General features: G+C 48.2%; 1 protein-coding gene across 1 annotated transcript; it reads left to right on the forward strand.

Moving 5' to 3' along the window:
• Positions 1 to 410: 410 nt before the first annotated feature.
• Positions 411 to 8173, forward strand: LOC106898681 (protein FAM179A-like; the record flags this gene model as incomplete). The annotated part of the gene is made up of 4 exons (XM_014960090.1): positions 411 to 615; positions 1788 to 2004; positions 6845 to 6931; positions 7511 to 8173. Coding segments are annotated over 4 exons (748 nt in total), but the record flags the coding sequence as incomplete, so codon positions are not given.
• Positions 8174 to 22060: the final 13887 nt, after the last annotated feature.

The following is a 22060-nucleotide window of genomic DNA, read 5'->3' on the forward strand; positions in this document are numbered from 1 at the left end:
ATCTGTCTGGGCAAGATTCATCTGTTGAGGTGCACCTGAGCTATTTATCCAGATTCCAATACCTGTTGGAGACACTTCTCCAGAGTAATCAACTTTCCTATAATACTGGCACCTCCCATAATATGAGGCATTTAAACTTTGAAGTATTGCCTATTTTTCCACACAAAGGGATGCTAGATGAATCCCTGGGAAGACATCTGAAGATAATAAGATAAATCCCATCCTTAGTGTCTTGGTTTTCCTAAGTAAGCACCTAGTGATAATGTTACTTGCAGATTGTCTCCTGTAATGACTGTCACGAGACCCAAGTTGCTTTTCAGATCAAGATCTAGCTGAAATCACATCACTAAGAAGTCTCCCCAAGATGTTTTCTTCACCAAAAGGTCTTTTACCTTGTTTCTATTTTCCAGTGTGAAGTCTGGCTCTGACGTACTCATCGTGCCCCGTCAGTCAGTCCGTCGCACGTCAGTTCAGACTGTGGAAGAGACTGAACAGCTCACGGAGCTTTACAAGCTCCTGGCAGCCAAGGACTTTCAGACACAAATAGAGGGAGTGAATCTCCTCCTCGATTACTGCAGAAACAGGCCCCAGCTCGTCTCCACTAACATTGTCCAGGTATGTAGAGCATCTCTATTGCTCCTTTCCCGTTAACTCCTCCCCCAAGTCTGTACCAGGAAAGTTAACTCAGTGTGTCTTGACTCCACGTACTGGTTGTTTGGGAGAGGCTGGTCCCTTCTTACCCAAAATAATTTAATTCAACTCCAGGCTTCAGGGCAAATAGTTTCAGTGCAATGTATTTCTCTGGCAGGTGCCTATTGGTGCTGTGCATGAGATGGTGACAGAATTTACTGCTGCTGTAGCTTCTGCTGTGTCCAGCTACCAGTTAGGTTGAAATAAAGGAAATCCAGTTACTGAAAGCAGACAGTTATTCTGTAGAAGAAAAATGGTTTGGGATGGGGGAGAGAAGTATCAGGCTGGGTTCATATAAAAAAAAACCTTTTTTTTTTTTTTTTTTTTTAAGGATTCTTCTGTAAACTTTATCTTGTCTTGCTTAAACACAACTCTGCCTATTCATGTCTGTCCTCATCCCTTTCCTGCTTGGTAAAGACTGTTCTCACCGTTCCTGGGAGTCCTTTTTTCTCTTCTCAAAGAGGAGGAAAATGGCTAGAGACAGATCTTTATTCCTTCTCCTCCCAGCAGCTGCTTTTTTCCAGAAATGTGGCTTTCAAAGGACTGAACCTGCTCTAATAAGGACTGCACAGCACATTACACTTCAGAAGTCTATGTGTTAGCCAGACAAATGGTCTGGATCCAGAAGAGTTCATCAGAGCCCTGCACTCCTCCCGATGCAGGTTCTGAGACAGATAAAACAAAACCTGGGTCTCATCCAACACAGTTTTGACAAAATCAAAATGACTCTCAGTACTTGAGACAACTTTATGGAAGAATGGGCATTGTAAACACCCATTTTCCTACCTCTATACCAAAGATACTGTTTTGCATTATTAAAATTTACTGATTAATAGGTAAAGAGAAAGACCATATGAACTATCCTGTCCCTACGCAAACCCCTTAATATAAAATATGAAAATCTCTTCAACTAGCATGAGGTTGTGCAACCGCTGCAGTGAGTAGCCCACAGCAAAACAGTGAAATTTGCCAGCAAGTCCTGACCCAGCAGAAGGGATTACGTTCCTCTTTTATATTGCTGGGGACTTGTTTTTACATCTCTGCTTGAAGCAAGGACATTTTAATCCAGCTTTCATGTCATTTTTTTTTCTTAACAGATTTTTGATATTTTCATCCTAAGACTTCAGGATTGCAACAAGAAAGTGAACCACCAGGCACTGGAGGTCCTGGCTTCGATGATACCCATACTGGGAGGTGCCTTACACCCAGTGCTGGTCTCTCTGGTAGCAGCAGTCACAGAGAACCTGAACTCAAAGCATGTGGGGATTCACAGTGCAGCTATGAAAGTGCTGGAAGCCTCCACTGCTCACCTCGGTAAGGCTGACCTCTGGCATTGACTCTCTTTAACTGCGGTTCCTCCATCCTGAAGCCAAATGAACACTGAGTTTGTTGATAGATGATGTTGCCTGTGGAAATACACAGCTGCTGCAAGGTGTTTATGAAGTCCTACCTGCATTCTTTCTATCCCAAACTGTTGTATCGTGTTGGGATGTGCAGCTGAATGGATGCTGCTTATCACCTGGATCATATGTCTGATTATTATTTGGTAGAGAGGACATTATAGGGATTATTTTAAGTTTCTGTCAGAAGAGTGCAAGGGAAGTTGACTAGCATCTGTGACAATGGTTTTCCCCCTTCCTCCTGGGAAATTGCCTGCATTTTGTTTTTATGGAATTGCATTTCTAAGATGTGCATTCTGTTACGTTTACCTCCACTAAAACAAGATGAAAGGAATGTGCTTTTTCCCTAAAACACACCGTGGCAAGGGTGGTGGAGGCTCTTTGTTCTCACTGGCCTTCGTTCCATGCTCTGGCAGTGATGGATCTCCTGAGCAGTTGTGTCTGGCCCCTTCTGACCCCACTGTGACAAGCTTTGAACGCAATTACTTGTTTTGCAGTTTCAGATAGTAGGTTTCCCACATAAAGCCCACATGAAAATGTACTTTTGAATTCAAAGATTGAGACCTTGGATTTAATAAGATACTGCGTTATCATAGTGGAGATCAGATGAAGGATGAAAGATGAAATGCTTGTTTCATAGTCAGCCTGGAGGTCCTCACGTGTGGGGGGTTAGAAATGTCTTGGCTCCCCTCTTCCAGAAGGGTAAGGAGCCCATTATTGTCTCCTTTTCTGGATGCTTGAGCACAGGGACATAAGCTGTGTGTTTGCATAGGGTGCAAATCCACTACAGAAAAGCAGGTCCCCGTATAAAGACTTTGGGTTCTATGGTCAATGCCAGGTTTGCAGATCACTCGTGTCATTTATGTTATATATCAAAGGACCTGAATTCCTGCAGACTGTAGCTGTGAGCTGGTAACCAGAAGCTGTGGTAGAGCACTCCTTATGCACCACTTTCCAGACAGGCTTGAACACATACTAGCATTTACCCAAACTCCCAGGAGCATTTGGCTCCCTGCTGCTTGTCTGCTTTGGTACAGAAGGAGCTGAACAATAAATCCTGGAGTACAACTTTGCTAGAATTCAGGGACAAAGGGATTTTTGGAGGTTGTTTGGGCCCAATTTGACTTCCCCCAAATGAACTGCTTTGCTGTTAGCACGAAGGGACACTGGCCCATCAGGGCTTCTGCAGAACAGCTTCCTGGAAGGCTCTACATTATGGGCATTAGTTGGTCCTGTCTATTTTCCACCTTTTTTTTCTTTGTCTTCTTTTTCTAAAGGGAATTTATGATTTGCCAAGTTCATTTCTTTAGAACAAACAGGTATAAATCCAGCTGTAAATGATGGCTTGTTCCACATGTTGTTCTGCGTGGGGCAAGATTGCTATAGCCAATAACTACACAGCCAAGGTCTGCTGTAAATTCCCTTGCCACACGGATTTATGTCAGCTGTGAAAATGCAGCACTGGGTGAATATGCCTGAAAAATTTAGTGTTGAAGAGGCAGGTCTTAAAGGGAAATTATCAGCTGCCTTGTGGACTTGGGGAATTTGCTGACCCACTGCCTTTCTGTGTCCCAAGTACAGGGTTGTTACTGGTTGCAAAGTCAGGAGATGGGTGTGAGACCCGTACTGCTCTTGGCCTTTTTGGCCTTTACCCATTTTTTGTGGTGCCTGGGAGAAGGTTGGGGGAAAGTTGCAGAATCCTGCTAAGAGAGGATGTGGCAAACAGCTCCCTTCAGGGTTTTGCGTGGAGCTTTCTGTCCTTCCCCTCTCACCAGTTCTGAGAGATCACTGTAAATTTTTCCACGCTGGCAGATGTCGGAACAGGAGCAAGGCACATCTATCTCTCATCACACTGACTTTACCCAGAGACAGGTTCAAGCAAACAAGGCAGGATATATTTCTTTTGGTTCTGCTCATTTTTATGGACATTTGCAAAAATTCAAACAGGCAACTGAATCACAAATATTTCAAAATTCAGGACCTGGGGCTTTAGTTGGGGGAAGGAAGGCTCTAGTGGAAAAACGCATGAGTGAAAGCTTTCCACATACTTTTAAACTGTCTGCCTTGACAATTTAAAATCAAGTGGCTAATGACAAAAAAAGCCCCAGAACTCTAAAGAATTGTGCAATGCTCCTAGCTTAAGGAGTGAGTTGAGCTAGCTTAAGGGTGAGTGCAACGTTGCTCCATCGCACCACTGAGTTCCACAGCCAAGAGCCCAGCTATTGCTTTGAGAGTCTGTGTTGGCATGTCTCAGATTCTGAGTTTTAGATGAGACTTCTTCATCTGTCACCATTAATGATCCATACAAAAATGCGAGCTGGTTAGAAAATTACTTGATCAGTAATGTAAAACCAAACCAAAACAAAAGCCACCCATCCCTGAGACCAAATTCTACCTACAAACAAATTTGTTTTCAAATAATGCCTGAATTGTTTATTTAGCTTAACCCTGACATAGGCTTGGACGGTCCCAGCTGAAGGCCATGCACATTCATTAGCTGGGACCTGGGACCCTAATCCCACTCAAGGAGCCACCTCGTAGATGAGAGTGAATCAGCAAATCAGGTTTAGCTAAAATGTCATGCAGAGAATTAGAGCTGAGTTAATAAGAACTGAACTGCCTGCTGCCTTGTTTTCTCTAACAGCCATTAAAAGCCCCTCTGTCTTTAGGTCTCTCAAGGCAGCTAAAGTAATGGTTGGGTAAATTTGCTATTTGACTTGAGCTTTACTGTTTGAGAATGCAGAGGGCACTTGAAACCCTTAAATTGGAAGGTGAATAGTGCCTATAGATATAGCCTCCTAAAAACCAAGTGAAAAACCCAATTCTTCCTCACCTACCCAGAACCCAACTGTTCCCCTAAAAATCTGTGTAGATTCTGATATTAATGATCAATTACTGTTTTGTGCTCCTTCAAGATCTCCAGATCTCAGGGTGGTTTTTTCAAAGCAGCAGCCGTAAGGTAACACTCTGGGGAGGAACAGCAAATGTGAAAAGCGTCTGCCAATACTGCAAGAGTGAGGCAAGAAGTGTAGTGTCTGTTTAGAAAGGTGAATGAGAAGAGTGTAATTGCCAAAGCAGCAGCTTAATTAGGATCAATTCTTCACTGCAGGCTTGCAAGAAGATCATTAGGGACTTAATAGCACACTTAATAGCACAGTGCTACTTAAAACCACGCTGGGATTTGTCTCTGTAGTGGTTCACCAAGAAGTAGGTTGCCTGCTTTATTGGTGCCACTCCTGGTGAGGACGGCAGGTATCGTAGCGCGTCCATTGCACATTCTGCCTCCAAGAAGAGCTTTGCTTGGCTCATCAAAGTGGTAAGACTGGGGGTTTACAGACCAGGCAACAGTTTATGAATTAAAACAAGAGCCCAAATCAACAACAGGCACCACAGGAAAAACTAAAATACATATGATAGGCAAGTATTGGGGAAATCAGTTCATTTTCAAGTCTCTCCGCCAAGATCTGATGTCAGAGATGTTACAAGAGTCCCTGAGAGCAGATGGTGTTGAACAGTAATTCTGTCTTGTAAGAGTAATTTGGAGTATTGTCCATAGATCCCAACAGGTAATGTAAAGATCTAACACCAGCTTATCACAGAATCTTCTAGGTTTGAAGGGACCATAAAGATCATCTTGTCCAACCGTCAACCTAATTTTGACAAAAATAAACACCCACACAACAAACAAAAAGCAACACCATCACTAAACCATATCTCCCAGCACTACATCAACCTGTCTTTTGAACACCTCCAGGGATGGTGCCTCAACCACCTCCCTGGGCAGCCCATTCCAATGTCTGATAACCCTTTCGGTGAAAAAATTTTTCCTAATATCCAGCCTGAACCTCCCCTGGCTCAACTTGAGGCCATTTCCTCTAGTCCTGTTACCTGTGACTTGGGAGAAGAGACCAACCCCCACCTCTCTACACCCTCTTTTCAGGTAGTTGTAGAGCGCGATAAGGTCTCCCCTCAGCCTCCTCTTCTCCAGGCTGAATAACCCCAGCTCCCTCAGCCTCTCCTCATAAGACTTGTGCTCCAGACCCCTCACCATCTTTGTTGCCCTTCTCTGGACCCGCTCCAGCACCTTGATGTCTTTTTTTCTGGTAGGGAGCCCAAAACCAGACACAGTACTCAAGGTGAGGCCTCACCAGTGCCGAGTACAGGGAGACGATCACCTCTCGGGCCCTACTCACCACACTGTTCCTGATACAGGCCAGGACACCATTGGCCTTTTTGGCCACCTGGGCACACTGCTGGCTCCTGTTCAGCCGACAGTTGACCAACACCCCAGGTCCTTTTCTGCCAGGCAGCTCTCCAGCCATTCTTCCCCAAGCCCGTAGCGCTGCCTGGGGTTGTTGTGACCCAAGTGGAGTGTGAATGGATCTGTGGACTTTTGAGACTTCTCACCCTTTTCTTTAGGGGAGGGAGGAGGTCACTTCTGCAAAGCTCCAAGATGCAAAACCTCCTCACTTCTTATATGGGATTTAATTTTTGATGTCCTGATGTGAAATGTTTAACACAGCTCCTTATACAGCAATCAACTTTGGATTTACAAATGTGAAATGAGAGCTTTTCTTTTTGAATTTAAAATCCTCCCAAGTAAGCTGGAAGGAGAGAAGAAGAAAAGGATGCAGAAACTGGCAGAAATTTACTTTATTTTACAGAATTTTTATGTCAGTCTTCCCTTCCCCCCCCGTCTATTTTTTTTCATATAACATCAGAAGAATGAGCAGAAATGCATGTTTCTCTTTCAGATAACGCATTGCTGCTGCAAACCTTGGCCCAACGAGTGCGTTTCCTCAGCGGCCAAGCTCTGCTGATTGTCACAGAACATCTCTCAGGTATCGCCTGCTTCAGCTAATCTCCACTTCTAAGTCAGGGTGTCTTCAGAGGGAATATTTTGAGGGAAAATGCCTCTGAATAGCCAGTGCAGTAGCTCATCGAAGACCAGAAGGTCCTGAGCTTGTCCCTCCTGCAAAACACGTACGAGGTGTACTTGGCAGGGGTTTGCCTGGCTGCGGTGGAGGCATGAGATGAGGAGATGCTCAGGCTCCAGCATTGAGCTCTCACTGGGGCATCTCTGGACCCACCTCCAGGAGAAGAGTGGGGCTAAAAACACCCTGTCTGGCTCCTCACTTGGAAGAACAGTACAGTAAAGGTCGTGGAGGCCTATAAGAGGTCCCTTTTGAAAAGCAAACAACGATCTTCCAGAAAAAAAAATAATTGTGGCAACTGATATTTCTGAAGATCAGTTTCTTTTGTCATCAGTGAATGATCAGCAACTGTTGCCTGTTTCTGGGTCATCGGGCTCTTTCTGCTCGCTGATATTAGCCAGAAAAGGCTTCCAAGAACCACAAATCAAGGTAGCTAGTTGTTTGCATTCAGGTTGTTAAAAAGCTTGTCTCTCTTGCCCCCGGCAGTGCTTGTGACATCTGTTTACCCCCGGAAACCCCTGACTGTCAAGCGCCACATCCTGCCCACCCTCTGGTTCTTCCTGGAAAACAGGATCCTGCCTGTCCGAAGCAGCAACGTCAGGGCTGTGGTCTCCAAGCTTGCACACAGCCTCTACCAAGTGATGGGCTCCAGGCTGAAGGAGTACGCCGCCAGCCAGCCTCAGTCTGTGGCAAAAAACTTCTTAGACATTTTTGACCCGACCTGAAGGTGGGGTGAAGGCTTGGTGTGCTCCAGGAAGCTGCTGGAGGGGCAACAACTGGGTCAGGTGGAGGCAAAGGTGGATGTGGCAGTGGCATTGGTTTTATTCTGTGTGTTTGAAGGACGGTATTTGTGGAGGAATGGCTGTGTGAAAAAGGCCACGATTTAATTGCGATGAGCAACCCAGTCTTTGATGTAGATAAAGGCCTGGAGATGACCATGAACTCTCCTGGGAAAAGCAGAAATAAGAAGCAGCAGCTACTTGGTAGATAAGATAAACGGGACCGCATCCAGAAGATGAGAGAATGTTGCTGCGCGTGGACAAGGGGTCTACACCAATTGTGTGAGCGCTCCAGTCGCGTGAACAGAGATTGTAAGCCAATCGTAGAGCTACCGCTAGCGCGTGCTCTGCTTGCCTGTCTATATATATACACTTGGTAAAAACATGAATAAAGGGAGAACGATCATACTCATATTGAGGTTACATCGTTACTCCGGGTCCGTCTCCCACTCCCGACAGGTATTCGCCCTACAGAGCTTATAGATACAGATGTACGTAGTTTATTTTAATGTTGGCTTTTTAAAAAAAAAAAAAGAATAAAAGAAAGTATTTTTCAAAATTTTATATCTTGAGCTCATCTTCCCTAAGAAGCTTGCATAGATACCAAAAAAAACCCCTGTGTGTAAATGCAATTTGTAACTGTAAAAATGAAAATAACATATTTATATCCATATTTAAAAGTAAGAGATGTGCATCTATACATATCTATTTACTTACAAAATAAGAGATGGGCTTTTGGAAGCATTGGGGCTATAGGATTAGATGGATATTAGAGAATGAGAGACCAGGACCTGCTCGCCCAGAGCATATGACCTGCTAAGCCGCCTGGATGCACACAAGTCTATGGGACCAGATGGGCTGCACCCAAGAGTGCTGAAAGAGTTGGCAGACGTGCTCGCCAAACCGCTCTCCATCATTTATAGGAAGTCATGGCTGACTGGGGAGCTCCCAATGGACTGGAGGGTGGCAAATGTAACACCCATTTACAAGAAGGGCAAAAAGGAGGATCCAGGAAACTATAGACCTGTCAGTCTAACCTCGATACCAGGGAAGGTCATGGAGCAGGTCATTTTAAATGCCATCAAAAGCCACATAATTGGCAATCAAGGGATCAGGCCTAGCCAGCATGGATTTCTGGAAGGCAGGTCCTGCCAGACAAACCTGATCTGCTTCTACGACAAGATAACCAGATTATTGGACGAGGGAAAGGCTGTCGATATAGTATACGTGGACTTCCAAAAAGCATTTGATACGGTCCCTCACACAAATCTAGTGGAAAAACTGGCTTCACACGGAGTGGATGAGCACACGATCTGCTGGATCAAGCACTGGCTGACTGGAAGGTCCCAAAGAGTGGTGCTCAATGGATTTACGTCCAGCTGGCGGCCAGTCACAAGTGGTGTGCCTCAAGGCTCAGTGTTGGGACCATTTCTGTTTAACGTCTTTATTGATGATCTCGATAAGGACATAAGGTGTAACATCAGCAAGTTTGCAGATGACACCAAGTTAAGCAGGAGTGTTGACTCCCAGGAGGATAGGGAAGCCTTGCAAGAGGATCTAGATAGATTGGATCACTGGGACAATGCCAATGGAATGAGTTTCAACAAGGGCAAGTGCAAGGTCCTGCACTTGGGCCACAACAACCCCATGCAGCGCTACAGGCTGGGGGAAGTGTGGCTGGAGCTGCCTGGAGGAAAGAGACCTGGGGGTTCTAGTTGACAAACGGCTGAATATGAGCCGGCAGTGTGCCCAGGTGGCCAAGAAAGCCAACGGCATTCTGGCTTGTATCAAAAATAGTGTGACCAGCAGAAGTAGGGAGGTGATTGTGCCCCTGTACTCAGCAGTGGTGAGGCCACACCTGGAGTGTTGTGTCCAGTTTTGGGCACCTCAATCCAAGAGAGATCTCGAGGTGCTGGAGCGAGTGCAGAGGAGGGCAACGAAGCTGGTGAGGGGGCTGGAAAACAAATCGTATGAAGAGCGGCTGAGGGAGTTGGGACTGTTTAGTATGAGGAAGAGGAGGCTGAGGGGAGACCTCATCACTCTCTACAACTTCGTGAAAGGACACTGTAGAGAGGTTGGTGCTGGTCTCTTCTCACAGGTAATTAGTGACAGAACGAGAGGGAATGGCTTCAAGCTCCAACAGGGTAGGTTTTGATTGAACATTAGGAAAGAATTTTTCACCGAAAGAGTGATAGGGCATTGGAACAGGCTGCCCAGGGAGGTGGTGGAGTCACCATCCCTGGCTGTGTTTAAGGGCTGTTTAGATGCAGTGCTAAGGGACATGGTGTAGGGGAGGACTTTGTAGAGTAGGGTAGATGGTTGGACTCAATGATCCCAAGGGTCTCTTCCAACCTAGACGATTCTATGATTCTATCTGTAGAGTCAGATATTAAAGCAGCCTGATTTATGGTCACATTATCCTCCACGTATTGGCAGAATTTTGAAAGAAAGAAAAATTGAAGTTTTGGGGAGAAGAAAAAATAGGAAAAGAATGACATGTGACGTGTGGAAGGCTAAAAGAGCCTTGGCAGGTTCTTGACAGGTACGTGTCGAGCTTGTGTGACGCTGGGAGGCCAAAAAATACCGCAGGGAGATCTCCCCATCCTAAGGGTGCTGGGCTCTTAGGTTTATTTGCTGCATTTTTTGCTATGTCTAAAGCTATACAGGATTCCAGCTTGCCAGGTATTGTTGTTGTACTGTGTTACCTCTTAAGGAATCTCGTTTTTCTTTTTAGTACAGCACAAAAGTGGTGAAATTATCTAGTAGCCTCTTCTCAAATGTTTTTTGCTGCTGTTTTTTGGTTTTAACTCCCCACTTTTTTTTGGTAGCAGGGAGTGCTCAGGAACTCATCTCTGTGATGTCTTGGTGTGTGATGTCAGCCAGGGACCTGGCTCAGAAACACTGGTGTCTCTGGGGACCCGGCAGAGCCTGGTGGGTCTTGGCTCAGTTTTATGCAAATTTAGAAGGAAAAGAAAATTTGAGATAGAAAACTTGAGGTAATTGGATCCATTGGGCCCTGTGCTAGCTTTCTGCTGGCCTTTTTGCAGAACTGGCTTTTCATCCCCAAACGAGTGGGTGGTAGATCTTCAGCCCCAGTGCATCTCAACAGATGAATCTTGCCCAGACAGATTAAGGGGCATATCTGAAAGGATCCAGAGGATTAATAACAGAGGCAAAACCAGAGCCAGCCATCCCACTACTGTGCTTACGTTATTGCTCCCCTAGGGACTGGATCCACAGCTTAACAAATCCAGTGGGAAGAATTCTCTTGGATCAACCTCTCTCTGCCATGAGTGTGGGGAGATCCTAACCATGGTAGTGATGCATGTGGCCACCTTCCTGCTACTGCTGAGCGCACCAGAGCTAAATAAAGCCACTCCGTCATCAGAGAACAGCACTGGGTAAGCACCCCCTGAAAAGCTTTCCTGGAACTTGCTCTTTTTATTCCTCCAATTGGTTACTAAAATAGCTGGCAGGTCCAGATTTTGGAGTTCTGTGCTTGAATCTACCAGTGGTTATGTGTGACCTTAATCATGTCCCTTTATGCACCTGTTGGTGCATAAACATGTCATGGCACTAAGTGTTCATGAACGCTTGGTACCCGAAACCCTCCGTTACCCAGCCCTGTGCCGCCGTCTCCTTTCGCTCCCCATCTCCCCCCAGCCATACCCTCTATCCCCACTTTTTGTGGAGCATCCGGATCGCTCCCCTGCTTGTCCACAGACCAGAGCTGCCCTGATCTGCCGTTTGCTGGCCTTTAGCTGTCCCTTTGGGGAGGGACCCTTATCAGGGAGTGGAGTGATAGGACAAGGGGGAGTAGTTTTAAACTGAAAGAGGAAAGATGTAGATCTCAGGAAGAAATTCTTTCCTGTGAGGGTGGTGGGGCACTGGAATAGGTTGCCCAGAGAAGCTGTGGCTGCCCCATCCCTGGAGGGGTTCAAGGCCAGGCTGGATGGGGCTTGGAGCAACCTGGTCTGGTGGGAGGTGTCCCTGCCCAGGGCAGGGGGGTTGGAACTCCGTGATCTTCAAGGTCCCTTCCAACCTGAACCGTTCTGTGATTCTCAACTTTATTTCTGAGCGCTGGTCAGGCCCGGGTCCCGGGGGTTACGCTGCCAGCTCCGCTCCAGGCCTGTCCCCACGCCGCACGAAGGCGCCTTGCTGTTGTCACCTCGGGCGAGGCGGCACCTCCGGCCTGCGCTGAAGGGGGCTCTGCCTCGAAGTTCCCCCCCCCCGATGCCAGGGGCCTTCCTGGGCTTCTCCGTTTACCCTGCGCTGCAGCGCCCACAGCAGCAGCGCTGGTTTCATACCGACCTCAGCGCTGTACGTTCTGTAACCGCCCCGGACCAGGTTGCTCAAAGCCCCTCCCCGCCCGCCGTTCCGCGTGGGCGGTGCCGCCGCCGATTGGCCGCTGTCCGGGAGGGGCGGGGCGCTGGCTGCCGCCCTCGCGGTGCGCGGAAGGCGGGGCAGTGGGTGGTAGCGGCGCGGGGGCGGGCGGGGCGCGTTGGGGCAACGAGCGTTCGGGCAACGAGACCCCCCCCCGCCGCCGCCTGAGCTGCTGGCACCCCACGGTGCTGCCCGAGGGGCCGGGGTGGCGTGCGGCGGGGAGTGAGCACCGTATGGGGACCGGAGTGCGGGGAGGTTTTTATCATTTATAGTCAGACATCGAACAGTTTTCAGATTTGGGGAGGTGAAATGAAGAGAACACACACAGAGGGGAAAAGGAGGGCCAGGCACAGGCCTCAGTGATGGCACCCTCCCTGTAGAAGCTTCTGTCCTCAGATAAACACAAACTTGGCATTGTACAGAGGGGCTACCTGCAAGGAAAAGGGAGGAATTCTATCTCCCTGGACTATTTGATAGTCAATTTCTTTCCTGAAATTAGCTCTGAGAAAGAAGGACATGAAAGTCGCTGACTCATCAGAGGTCTCCCACTAAACAGACAGAGCTGCAGCAGGATTGGGGCTTACTCCAAATTTTTATCTCCAGATCTGCAGATACCCTTCCATCATTCCCCATCTGCCTCCTGTCCCTTCCCCCTGTCCACACAAGTTAAGGTGATAGATAACACTAAGAGAAGATGGACATACGGGACTCCACTAGCCATGAGAGCCATCATTGCTCATGCTGGGCTCTTAGGTTTATTTGCTGCATTTTTTGCTATGTCTAAAGCTATACAGGATTCCAGCTTGCCAGGTATTGTTGTTGTACTGTGTTACCTCTTAAGGAATCTCGTTTTTCTTTTTAGTACAGCACAAAAGTGGTGAAATTATCTAGTAGCCTCTTCTCAAATGTTTTTTGCTGCTGTTTTTTGGTTTTAACTCCCCACTTTTTTTTGGTAGCAGGGAGTGCTCAGGAACTCATCTCTGTGATGTCTTGGTGTGTGATGTCAGCCAGGGACCTGGCTCAGAAACACTGGTGTCTCTGGGGACCCGGCAGAGCCTGGTGGGTCTTGGCTCAGTTTTATGCAAATTTAGAAGGAAAAGAAAATTTGAGATAGAAAACTTGAGGTAATTGGATCCGTTGGGCCCTGTGCTAGCTTTCTGCTGGCCTTTTTGCAGAACTGGCTTTTCATCCCCAAACGAGTGGGTGGTAGATCTTCAGCCCCAGTGCATCTCAACAGATGAATCTTGCCCAGACAGATTAAGGGGCATATCTGAAAGGATCCAGAGGATTAATAACAGAGGCAAAACCAGAGCCAGCCATCCCACTACTGTACTTACGTTATTGCTCCCCTAGGGACTGGATCCACAGCTTAACAAATCCAGTGGGAAGAATTCTCTTGGATCAACCTCTCTCTGCCATGAGTGTGGGGAGATCCTAACCATGGTAGTGATGCATGTGGCCACCTTCCTGCTACTGCTGAGCGCACCAGAGCTAAAGAAAGCCACTCCGTCATCAGAGAACAGCACTGGGTAAGCACCCCCTGAAAAGCTTTCCTGGAACTTGCTCTTTTTATTCCTCCAATTGGTTACTAAAATAGCTGGCAGGTCCAGATTTTGGAGTTCTGTGCTTGAATCTACCAGTGGTTATGTGTGACCTTAATCATGTCCCTTTATGCAGCTGTTGGTGCATAAACATGTCATGGCACTAAGTGTTCGTGAACGCTTGGTACCCGAAACCCTCCGTTACCCAGCCCTGTGCCGCCGTCTCCCTTCGCTCCCCATCTCCCCCCAGCCATACCCTCTATCCCCACTTTTTGTGGAGCATCCGGATCGCTCCCCTGCTTGTCCACAGACCAGAGCTGCCCTGATCTGCCGTTTGCTGGCCTTTAGCTGTCCCTTTGGGGAGGGACCCTTATCAGGGAGTGGAGTGATAGGACAAGGGGGAGTAGTTTTAAACTGAAAGAGGAAAGATGTAGATCTCAGGAAGAAATTCTTTCCTGTGAGGGTGGTGGGGCACTGGAATAGGTTGCCCAGAGAAGCTGTGGCTGCCCCATCCCTGGAGGGGTTCAAGGCCAGGCTGGATGGGGCTTGGAGCAACCTGGTCTGGTGGGAGGTGTCCCTGCCCAGGGCAGGGGGCTTGGAACTCCGTGATCTTCAAGGTCCCTTCCAACCTGAACCGTTCTGTGATTCTCAACTTTATTTCTGAGCGCTGGTCAGGCCCGGGTCCCGGGGGTTACGCTGCCAGCTCCGCTCCAGGCCTGTCCCCACGCCGCACGAAGGCGCCTTGCTGTTGTCACCTCGGGCGAGGCGGCACCTCCGGCCTGCGCTGAAGGGGGCTCTGCCTCGAAGTTCCCCCCCCCCGATGCCAGGGGCCTTCCTGGGCTTCTCCGTTTACCCTGCGCTGCAGCGCCCACAGCAGCAGCGCTGGTTTCATACCGACCTCAGCGCTGTACGTTCTGTAACCGCCCCGGACCAGGTTGCTCAAAGCCCCTCCCCGCCCGCCGTTCCGCGTGGGCGGTGCCGCCGCCGATTGGCCGCTGTCCGGGAGGGGCGGGGCGCTGGCTGCCGCCCTCGCGGTGCGCGGAAGGCGGGGCAGTGGGTGGTAGCGGCGCGGGGGCGGGCGGGGCGCGTTGGGGCAACGAGCGTTCGGGCAACGAGACCCCCCCCCGCCGCCGCCTGAGCTGCTGGCACCTCACGGTGCTGCCCGAGGGGCCGGGGTGGCGTGCGGCGGGGAGTGAGCACCGTATGGGGACCGGAGTGCGGGGAGGTTTTTATCATTTATAGTCAGACATCGAACAGTTTTCAGATTTGGGGAGGTGAAATGAAGAGAACACACACAGAGGGGAAAAGGAGGGCCAGGCACAGGCCTCAGTGATGGCACCCTCCCTGTAGAAGCTTCTGTCCTCAGATAAACACAAACTTGGCATTGTACAGAGGGGCTACCTGCAAGGAAAAGGGAGGAATTCTATCTCCCTGGACTATTTGATAGTCAATTTCTTTCCTGAAATTAGCTCTGAGAAAGAAGGACATGAAAGTCGCTGACTCATCAGAGGTCTCCCACTAAACAGACAGAGCTGCAGCAGGATTGGGGCTTACTCCAAATTTTTATCTCCAGATCTGCAGATACCCTTCCATCATTCCCCATCTGCCTCCTGTCCCTTCCCCCTGTCCACACAAGTTAAGGTGATAGATAACACTAAGAGAAGATGGACATACGGGACTCCACTAGCCATGAGAGCCATCATTGCTCATGTTGGTGTCACGCTCTCCACCATGATTCCCAGGGATCTATCGGTTCCTTTCTGGATGAACTCATTGGAGTCCCCCATCTTCTGGAGCAAGACACGAGTAATCTCATCCACCTCCTGGTCCATATGCTTCTTCAAGGTCTTGAAGAGCTCTCCAAGTGTCCTGATTGCACAGTGTGACACCTTTGAGCAGAGGCTGTTCACCTGAGGAAGTCATGAGGGGAAATGTAAGAATTACCCCTAGACAAAAGTCTCAGGAAACAACAAACCCGTGTACTAGGTATTTGGGACACGAACATGATGTTCAACCTCTCTGGTAACAGCCAAGGAAACATCATGAAGTCTACGAAGTAGGATTTCTAAGTGGCAGGTAGCCAGGCGGCTGATGGTGAGGAGTCCCTGCGCCTTGCGCTCCCTGAAAGGCAATTACCAGAAAGATTGATTTTTCTCCCCACCCAAAGGATTTGGTTCAGAAACTGCTCCAAGGGAAGGTTTTTTCCTTCAAGTGTAGGAGGAAGGAGTGGGAACATTTCTCATTTCATGCAAAACGCCTTTTCTCTGACTTTTGTGACATGAGAGAGCACACAGGGAGATAAAAGGTATGAGCAGGAGGTAGAGAAACGTTCTCTTTTCCTGCTGTGCAATTCCAGGGCCCTAAGGTACCTCCCCCCTCAGCTGCTGCCATTCAAAACGCTGTTGGTGGAGTCATTTTCACTGGATCACCAAAGCACATTTCCCAGTGACTGGGCTCTGGGGGGAGCCATGTGAGCACATCAAGGAATTGAAAAAAGCTACAGGATGGTTTTCCACCAAACTTTCACAGTGCTACCTATGCACCTCTGAGCATGGGTATCATCCAAGTCATCACTTCCTGTGCTCAGGCCCCCCGGCGGCCATTTTGTCTCCGGGGCCTGCTGGGAGGCGAGGTCCTGGCCCTAGGTCCCCGGCGGCCATTTTGTCTGCTGCACTTTGTTGTTGCAATCCTCAAGTCTCAGGATAAAAAGGTCAAAACTCTGTCAAGAAAACAAAATATACGAAAGCTGGATTGAAATGTCTTTGCTTCAAGAAGGGATGTAGAAACAAGTACCCAGCAATGTAAAAGATGAATGCAATCCCTTCTGTCACCTCAGCCCTTGCTAGCACAGTTTCACTGTTTTGCGGTGGGCTACTCACTGTAGCAGTTGCACAACCTCATCCTAGTTGAAGAGATTTTCATATTTTATATTAAGGGGTTTGAGTGGGGACAGGATAGTTCATATGGTGTTTCTCTTTACTCGTATATTGCTAAATAAATACAGCTTTAAATCACTCTCCTTCCACTGTCCCTAAAGGCCCTACCAGCCATTGCTGAACTCCAGCTAAGTTCTCACAAAGAGTGAGGGGACCAAAAGAGTTAATATCAGAGATGTAATTACAGAGTGAATTAGTATCAGAATCCAGCAGAGGACATGGTTTTAAGGTCTCTGAAATCCTGCCTCTTCCCCCCAGCCACTCCTGCCTTTGGGTGTGTGGTTTTGATGTGCAGGATCATCATAGATACGCAAAATGGTGAATGCACAGAAGTTTGCATAAATATATTGGAGAACTGACTGTGGAGAGTAACCTCACGAGACAAGAAGAGCAAGGTAAACAGCATAATGGAGAAGCAGACACCTTGGCTTACCTCATCTCCAGGGCTTCTTGGAAAGGCAGGTGCTGAGAGCTTGGGGGAGGCACTGCAGCCCTGTCAGACTCCTCATCAGGTGGTCTCGCTGACTTGGGGATAGGGGGAATTAAAGCTGCTCCCAGTGACTTCTTCCCATCCCCATTACTGCAGCGTAGGGGCGGCAGGAAAGCCTGGAAATAGCAGAACACAGTGCTCAGCTCAAGCATCCAGCTTACCTCCAGCTTAGCCATGCTTTTACCTAGGACTTGGCAGGAAAAGAAAAGTCAACCTGATGGAGCAGCTTGGCCTAGGATGGGCAATGGAAAGGGAAATGGGAGGCAGAGACCGTGTTTTGTCTCATGCTGCTGCCAGCTCTCTCCCCTTGCTTATCTCTGGCCATGGCTGTGTTCCCACCTGGCATCCATCTGCTTGTCCTAAGGGTGTTTTGGGGTGCCGGTGCCTCTGTTAGCCTTTCTGATGGCCAACACTGCCAGTTCCCCTGAGTGGCATTCCCAGGCAGACCCATAGGAGAGGAGGAAGTTGCACAGAAGCAGCTGAACTCCAGAAATCTTATTGGAGAGAACTGTGCAGAGGAACATGGCTGTACAACTCAAAAGCTGGGACAACCTGAAGTTGAGTTTGCAGGATTAACTGCTGTAAACCAGACAGAGCTGCTATAAAAAGCCACCAAGACACTGGTGTGTCCCCAACAGTAACTGAAATGTACAGGTGCTTCACAGATACATGTATCTGACTAAGTATTGAAAAATAGGCTTAACCAGATTAGACACAATTAGTTGCTCTGACTGGTTGCTGGTGTTTTCTCAGTCCTAAAACACAGCAGGAGTCACCAGAGAGCACAGAAACTATGTAAAGCCCTCTTCTCCTATGAGATATGCTGAGGACATGAAGTCTGCACTACGCAAGTGGCAAAGAGAGCCTGAAGCGCAATGCCCAGCTGAGCTCTTCCTTGGCTCAGCTGCTTCCCTGGGCTCACACCACAGAGAAAGAATATCTCAGAGCTCTGCCTACAGGAAATAAACTGTGGATCCACCACACGTTATTGGGCTTGGTTTCCTTACTTTATATCCTTTGCCCTCGGACATCTATCCCTTGTTACTCCCATCACCGCCATCACAGCCTGTGCTCCTCCTCTCCATTGATCAGCCTGCTGGGCTCTGAGGAAGGCAGGCCGTGCTGGATGGGAGGCACAGGCCTGAAGACTTGCTGGAATCTCTGGGAACCTGCCCGGCAAAGTACTGGCTTCAGGAAGATGCCTGGAGGGACACTGGAGTCAGTGAGGCCTGCAAAATGGAGACACAAAGTATAACAGAAGCAGCACTGCAAACCTAATGCACCTGAAGCTAAATATTTCACTGGACAGATTTCTTGCAGACTTCTAAATAACTGCCCAGGGAAACATGGCTCATGGTGGCAGTCACTTGAATGGTCAGAGGACAACCCTTCCCCACTTCCCCCTCAGCTCAAGCATCCAGCTTACCTCCAGCTTAGCCATGCTTTTACCTAGGACTTGGCAGGAAAAGAAAAGTCAACCTGATGGAGCAGCTTGGCCTAGGATGGGCAATGGAAAGGGAAATGGGAGGCAGAGACCGTGTGTCACGCTGTTGCCAGCTCTCTCCCCTTGCTTATCTCTGGCCATGGCTGTGTTCCCACCTGGCATCCATCTGCTTGTCCTAAGGGTGTTTTGGGGTGCCGGTGCCTCTGTTAGCCTTTCTGATGGCCAACACTGCCAGTTCCCCTGAGTGGCATTCCCAGGCAGACCCATAGGAGAGGAGGAAGTTGCACAGAAGCAGCTGAACTCCAGAAATATTATTGGAGAGAACTGTGCAGAGGAACATGGCTGTACAACTCAAAAGCTGGGACAACCTGAAGTTGAGTTTGCAGGATTAACTGCTGTAAACCAGACAGAGCTGCTATAAAAAGCCACCAAGACACTGGTGTGTCCCCAACAGTAACTGAAATGTACAGGTGCTTCACAGATACATGTATCTGACTAAGTATTGAAAAATAGGCTTAACCAGATTAGACACAATTAGTTGCTCTGACTGGTTGCTGGTGTTTTCTCAGAGAAGCTGTATTTGAGATATGCTCTTTCATTAATAGAATGTAAAGAGGACAAAGTCTTGAAGCAAAGATAAAAATATTTATTAAAACAAACTGAACAGATCAGATGAGTCGGGTGACCCCTAAAAAGAGGCACACCCAGTTACAAAACTTCAGGTATTTATACATTCTCTTCAATCACCTGATCTCCTGTTGGAGATCAACTCCCATGGATTTGGTACTTTGGGGTGCACATTCTTTTGCGGTTGGTTAGCCTGTCACATGGTCAATTCACCTTCTTTCCTTTTAAAGCATTCTTCTCTTAATTTACCAAATCCTGCTCACGCCCCCCAGCAACCAACCTCACCCACACATCATCCCTCTCTGCACAAGATGGCTGACACACAAAATGGCAGAAGCAAAACCCCTGAGTTAATCTCCCACATGTAGATAAGGTAAAAGGGAAGAAGTGAGTTAATTGACCTCATACCTTTACAATTAACCATCTAATGAGAGAGGCATTCAAGGGTTATTTAATCATTCCTAAAAGCAGTTTGTTTTGTTTTTCATAAAACTAGCATGAGTTTAATTCTGAACAACACTGAGCTAGCAAGCCAGGAGAGAGAGGGTTAAGGCCCCATTGGTAAGAGGAGAAAAAGCACTGTAGGTCAAAAACTTTGTGCTGCGAGGAAGGAGCTGGTGCGGGGGCTGCAGCGCAGCAGGCTCACCTGAGGGCTTGCGTGGGAAGGTGCCATCCTGGCTGCTGACAGGGATGCTGGGCAGTGAGGGCCTGTTGATCCGCTTGCCCAAGGCAGCAGCAGCAGCGCTCTCTCTGCGTGTGCTGCTTGTGCTGGGGGAAATGGGAACTGCCCCATTGACAGGCAGTGGGCCAGAGCCTGCAGAGACTGAAAAAGACTGACTCATTGTGGGCCACGGGCAAGACCATTCCTGCCTCTGTATTTTTCTTTGGAAGGCGGAAATAAATCCTATTCTGACTTCCACTCAGGTGCAAGTGTAACAGCTTTCAGTCTCATTTCAGAAACGTTTGCAACACTTTGCAAATAGCAAGCAAGTGAACATAAAGGCCCACAACCAAATACAGTAGCCACTTACTTTCTTCAGCTGCATCTCCAGGGTCAACACTTCGTGTTGGAAGCTGCAAGGAGTCCTCTCTCTCTTTCTCCCTCTCCCTAAGCAAAAGCTCCATCTCTCATTTGCTTCTGGTGTATTTTCTTCTGAGCTGACTTGGACAATGTAACATGGTTCTAGTTGCAATGCAAAGATGTTTTGTGCTAAGCACTGAACAGTCAACTGAAAAGGAAGCCTGGTTGCACCTCTCCTTAGCCCTTACCCTTCCATTGCTGTCCTTCAACTCGTTGTCGCTCAGAAGGCCAGGGCTCACAAGGTGATCCATCTGCTTAGCCTGGCTGGGTGGGAAGGCAGTTAACGGGGGCACGTGTTCACGCAAGTGCCCAGCAGACTTCACGCCACCAACGCCACGGTGCTGGAGAGGAGGCAAGATGGGTTCCAGAGGCTGGAGCTCTGATAAGACACAGATAGAGACTGTGTACAGTCAGGTCTGTAATAAAAGACAGAGGGATATGGTTTAATGATATAGCTCATTTCTAGTGCAGAATGTATCCTGCAAAAAACTTCCCCTTACTTACTCAGCAATACTTCTCCCTAGTTACATTCAGCATCCCAGCCATGTATCAGCAATAAAGGAATCATTCCTATGGGGCATTCCCATTTTTTAGCAGAACTAACACTGGAGCTGAGGGACCAATGGATCTCAATCCATCTGCTTAGCCTGGCTGGGTGGGAAGGCAGTTAACGGGGGCACGTGTTCACGCAAGTGCCCAGCAGACTTCACGCCACCAACGCCACGGTGCTGGAGAGGAGGCAAGATGGGTTCCAGAGGCTGGAGCTCTGATAAGACACAGATAGAGACTGTGTACAGTCAGGTCTGTAATAAAAGACAGAGGGATATGGTTTAATGATATAGCTCATTTCTAGTGCAGAATGTATCCTGCAAAAAACTTCCCCTTACTTACTCAGCAATACTTCTCCCTAGTTACATTCAGCATCCCAGCCATGTATCAGCAATAAAGGAATCATTCCTATGGGGCATTCCCATTTTTTAGCAGAACTAACACTGGAGCTGAGGGACCAATGGATCTCAGTCCTTTTTCTGCATCAGCAAAATTGTTTGTTACATTCTCATCTCTCCTCTCACTCCAAACCCACAGGTGGCAAAAGGGACAGCCCCAGTGTCATTGAGGTTTTCAGCTTAAAAGTACTGGCTGATGCAGATGCCCCAGACACAAGGCCTTGTCTTGCAGAACTCTTAATGCTCGTTATAATGCAGGGTGGGGAGGGGGGAGAAGCCCACCCCAGCCTCAGTGCACTGTATTGATGTGTGCAGATAGAGTAAGGGCAGAGATTTGCAATCATAAAGCTAGCATCTGTGGTTTGAGAGAAATGAGTTGCAAAAAGGAAGCCTCAGTTCATTCCTCCAGCATTTAATTTAGGCTTGTGCTTTAAGAGGGTGGAAAGCTCAGAATCTGCATAGGCCGGATCCTTTTTTAAGTCTCTTTCTTTGTAAATCCTCACCAGGATGTGAAGTCCTCAGAAGGACTTCCTACCACGCCAGCTTTCACTTTTTCTCCCAGTGCAAAAACAGGCAGTGTTGGTGAACCTGCTTCAGATCTGAAAGGGTTTGGTTCAGAAACTGCTCCAAGGGAAGGTTTTCTCCTTCAAGTGTAGGAGGAAGGAGTGGGAACATTTCTCATTTCATGCAAAACGCCCTGTTTTTTCTGACCTTTGTGACATGAGAGAGCACACAGGGAGATAAAAGGTATGAGCAGGAGGTAGAGAAACGTTCTGTTTTCCTGGGCCCCGATGTACCTCCCCCCTCA

Source organism: Calidris pugnax, unplaced genomic scaffold, assembly GCF_001431845.1.
Source record: "Calidris pugnax isolate Ruff unplaced genomic scaffold, ASM143184v1 scaffold534, whole genome shotgun sequence".
In the NCBI taxonomy this organism is placed as follows: domain Eukaryota; kingdom Metazoa; phylum Chordata; class Aves; order Charadriiformes; family Scolopacidae; genus Calidris; species Calidris pugnax.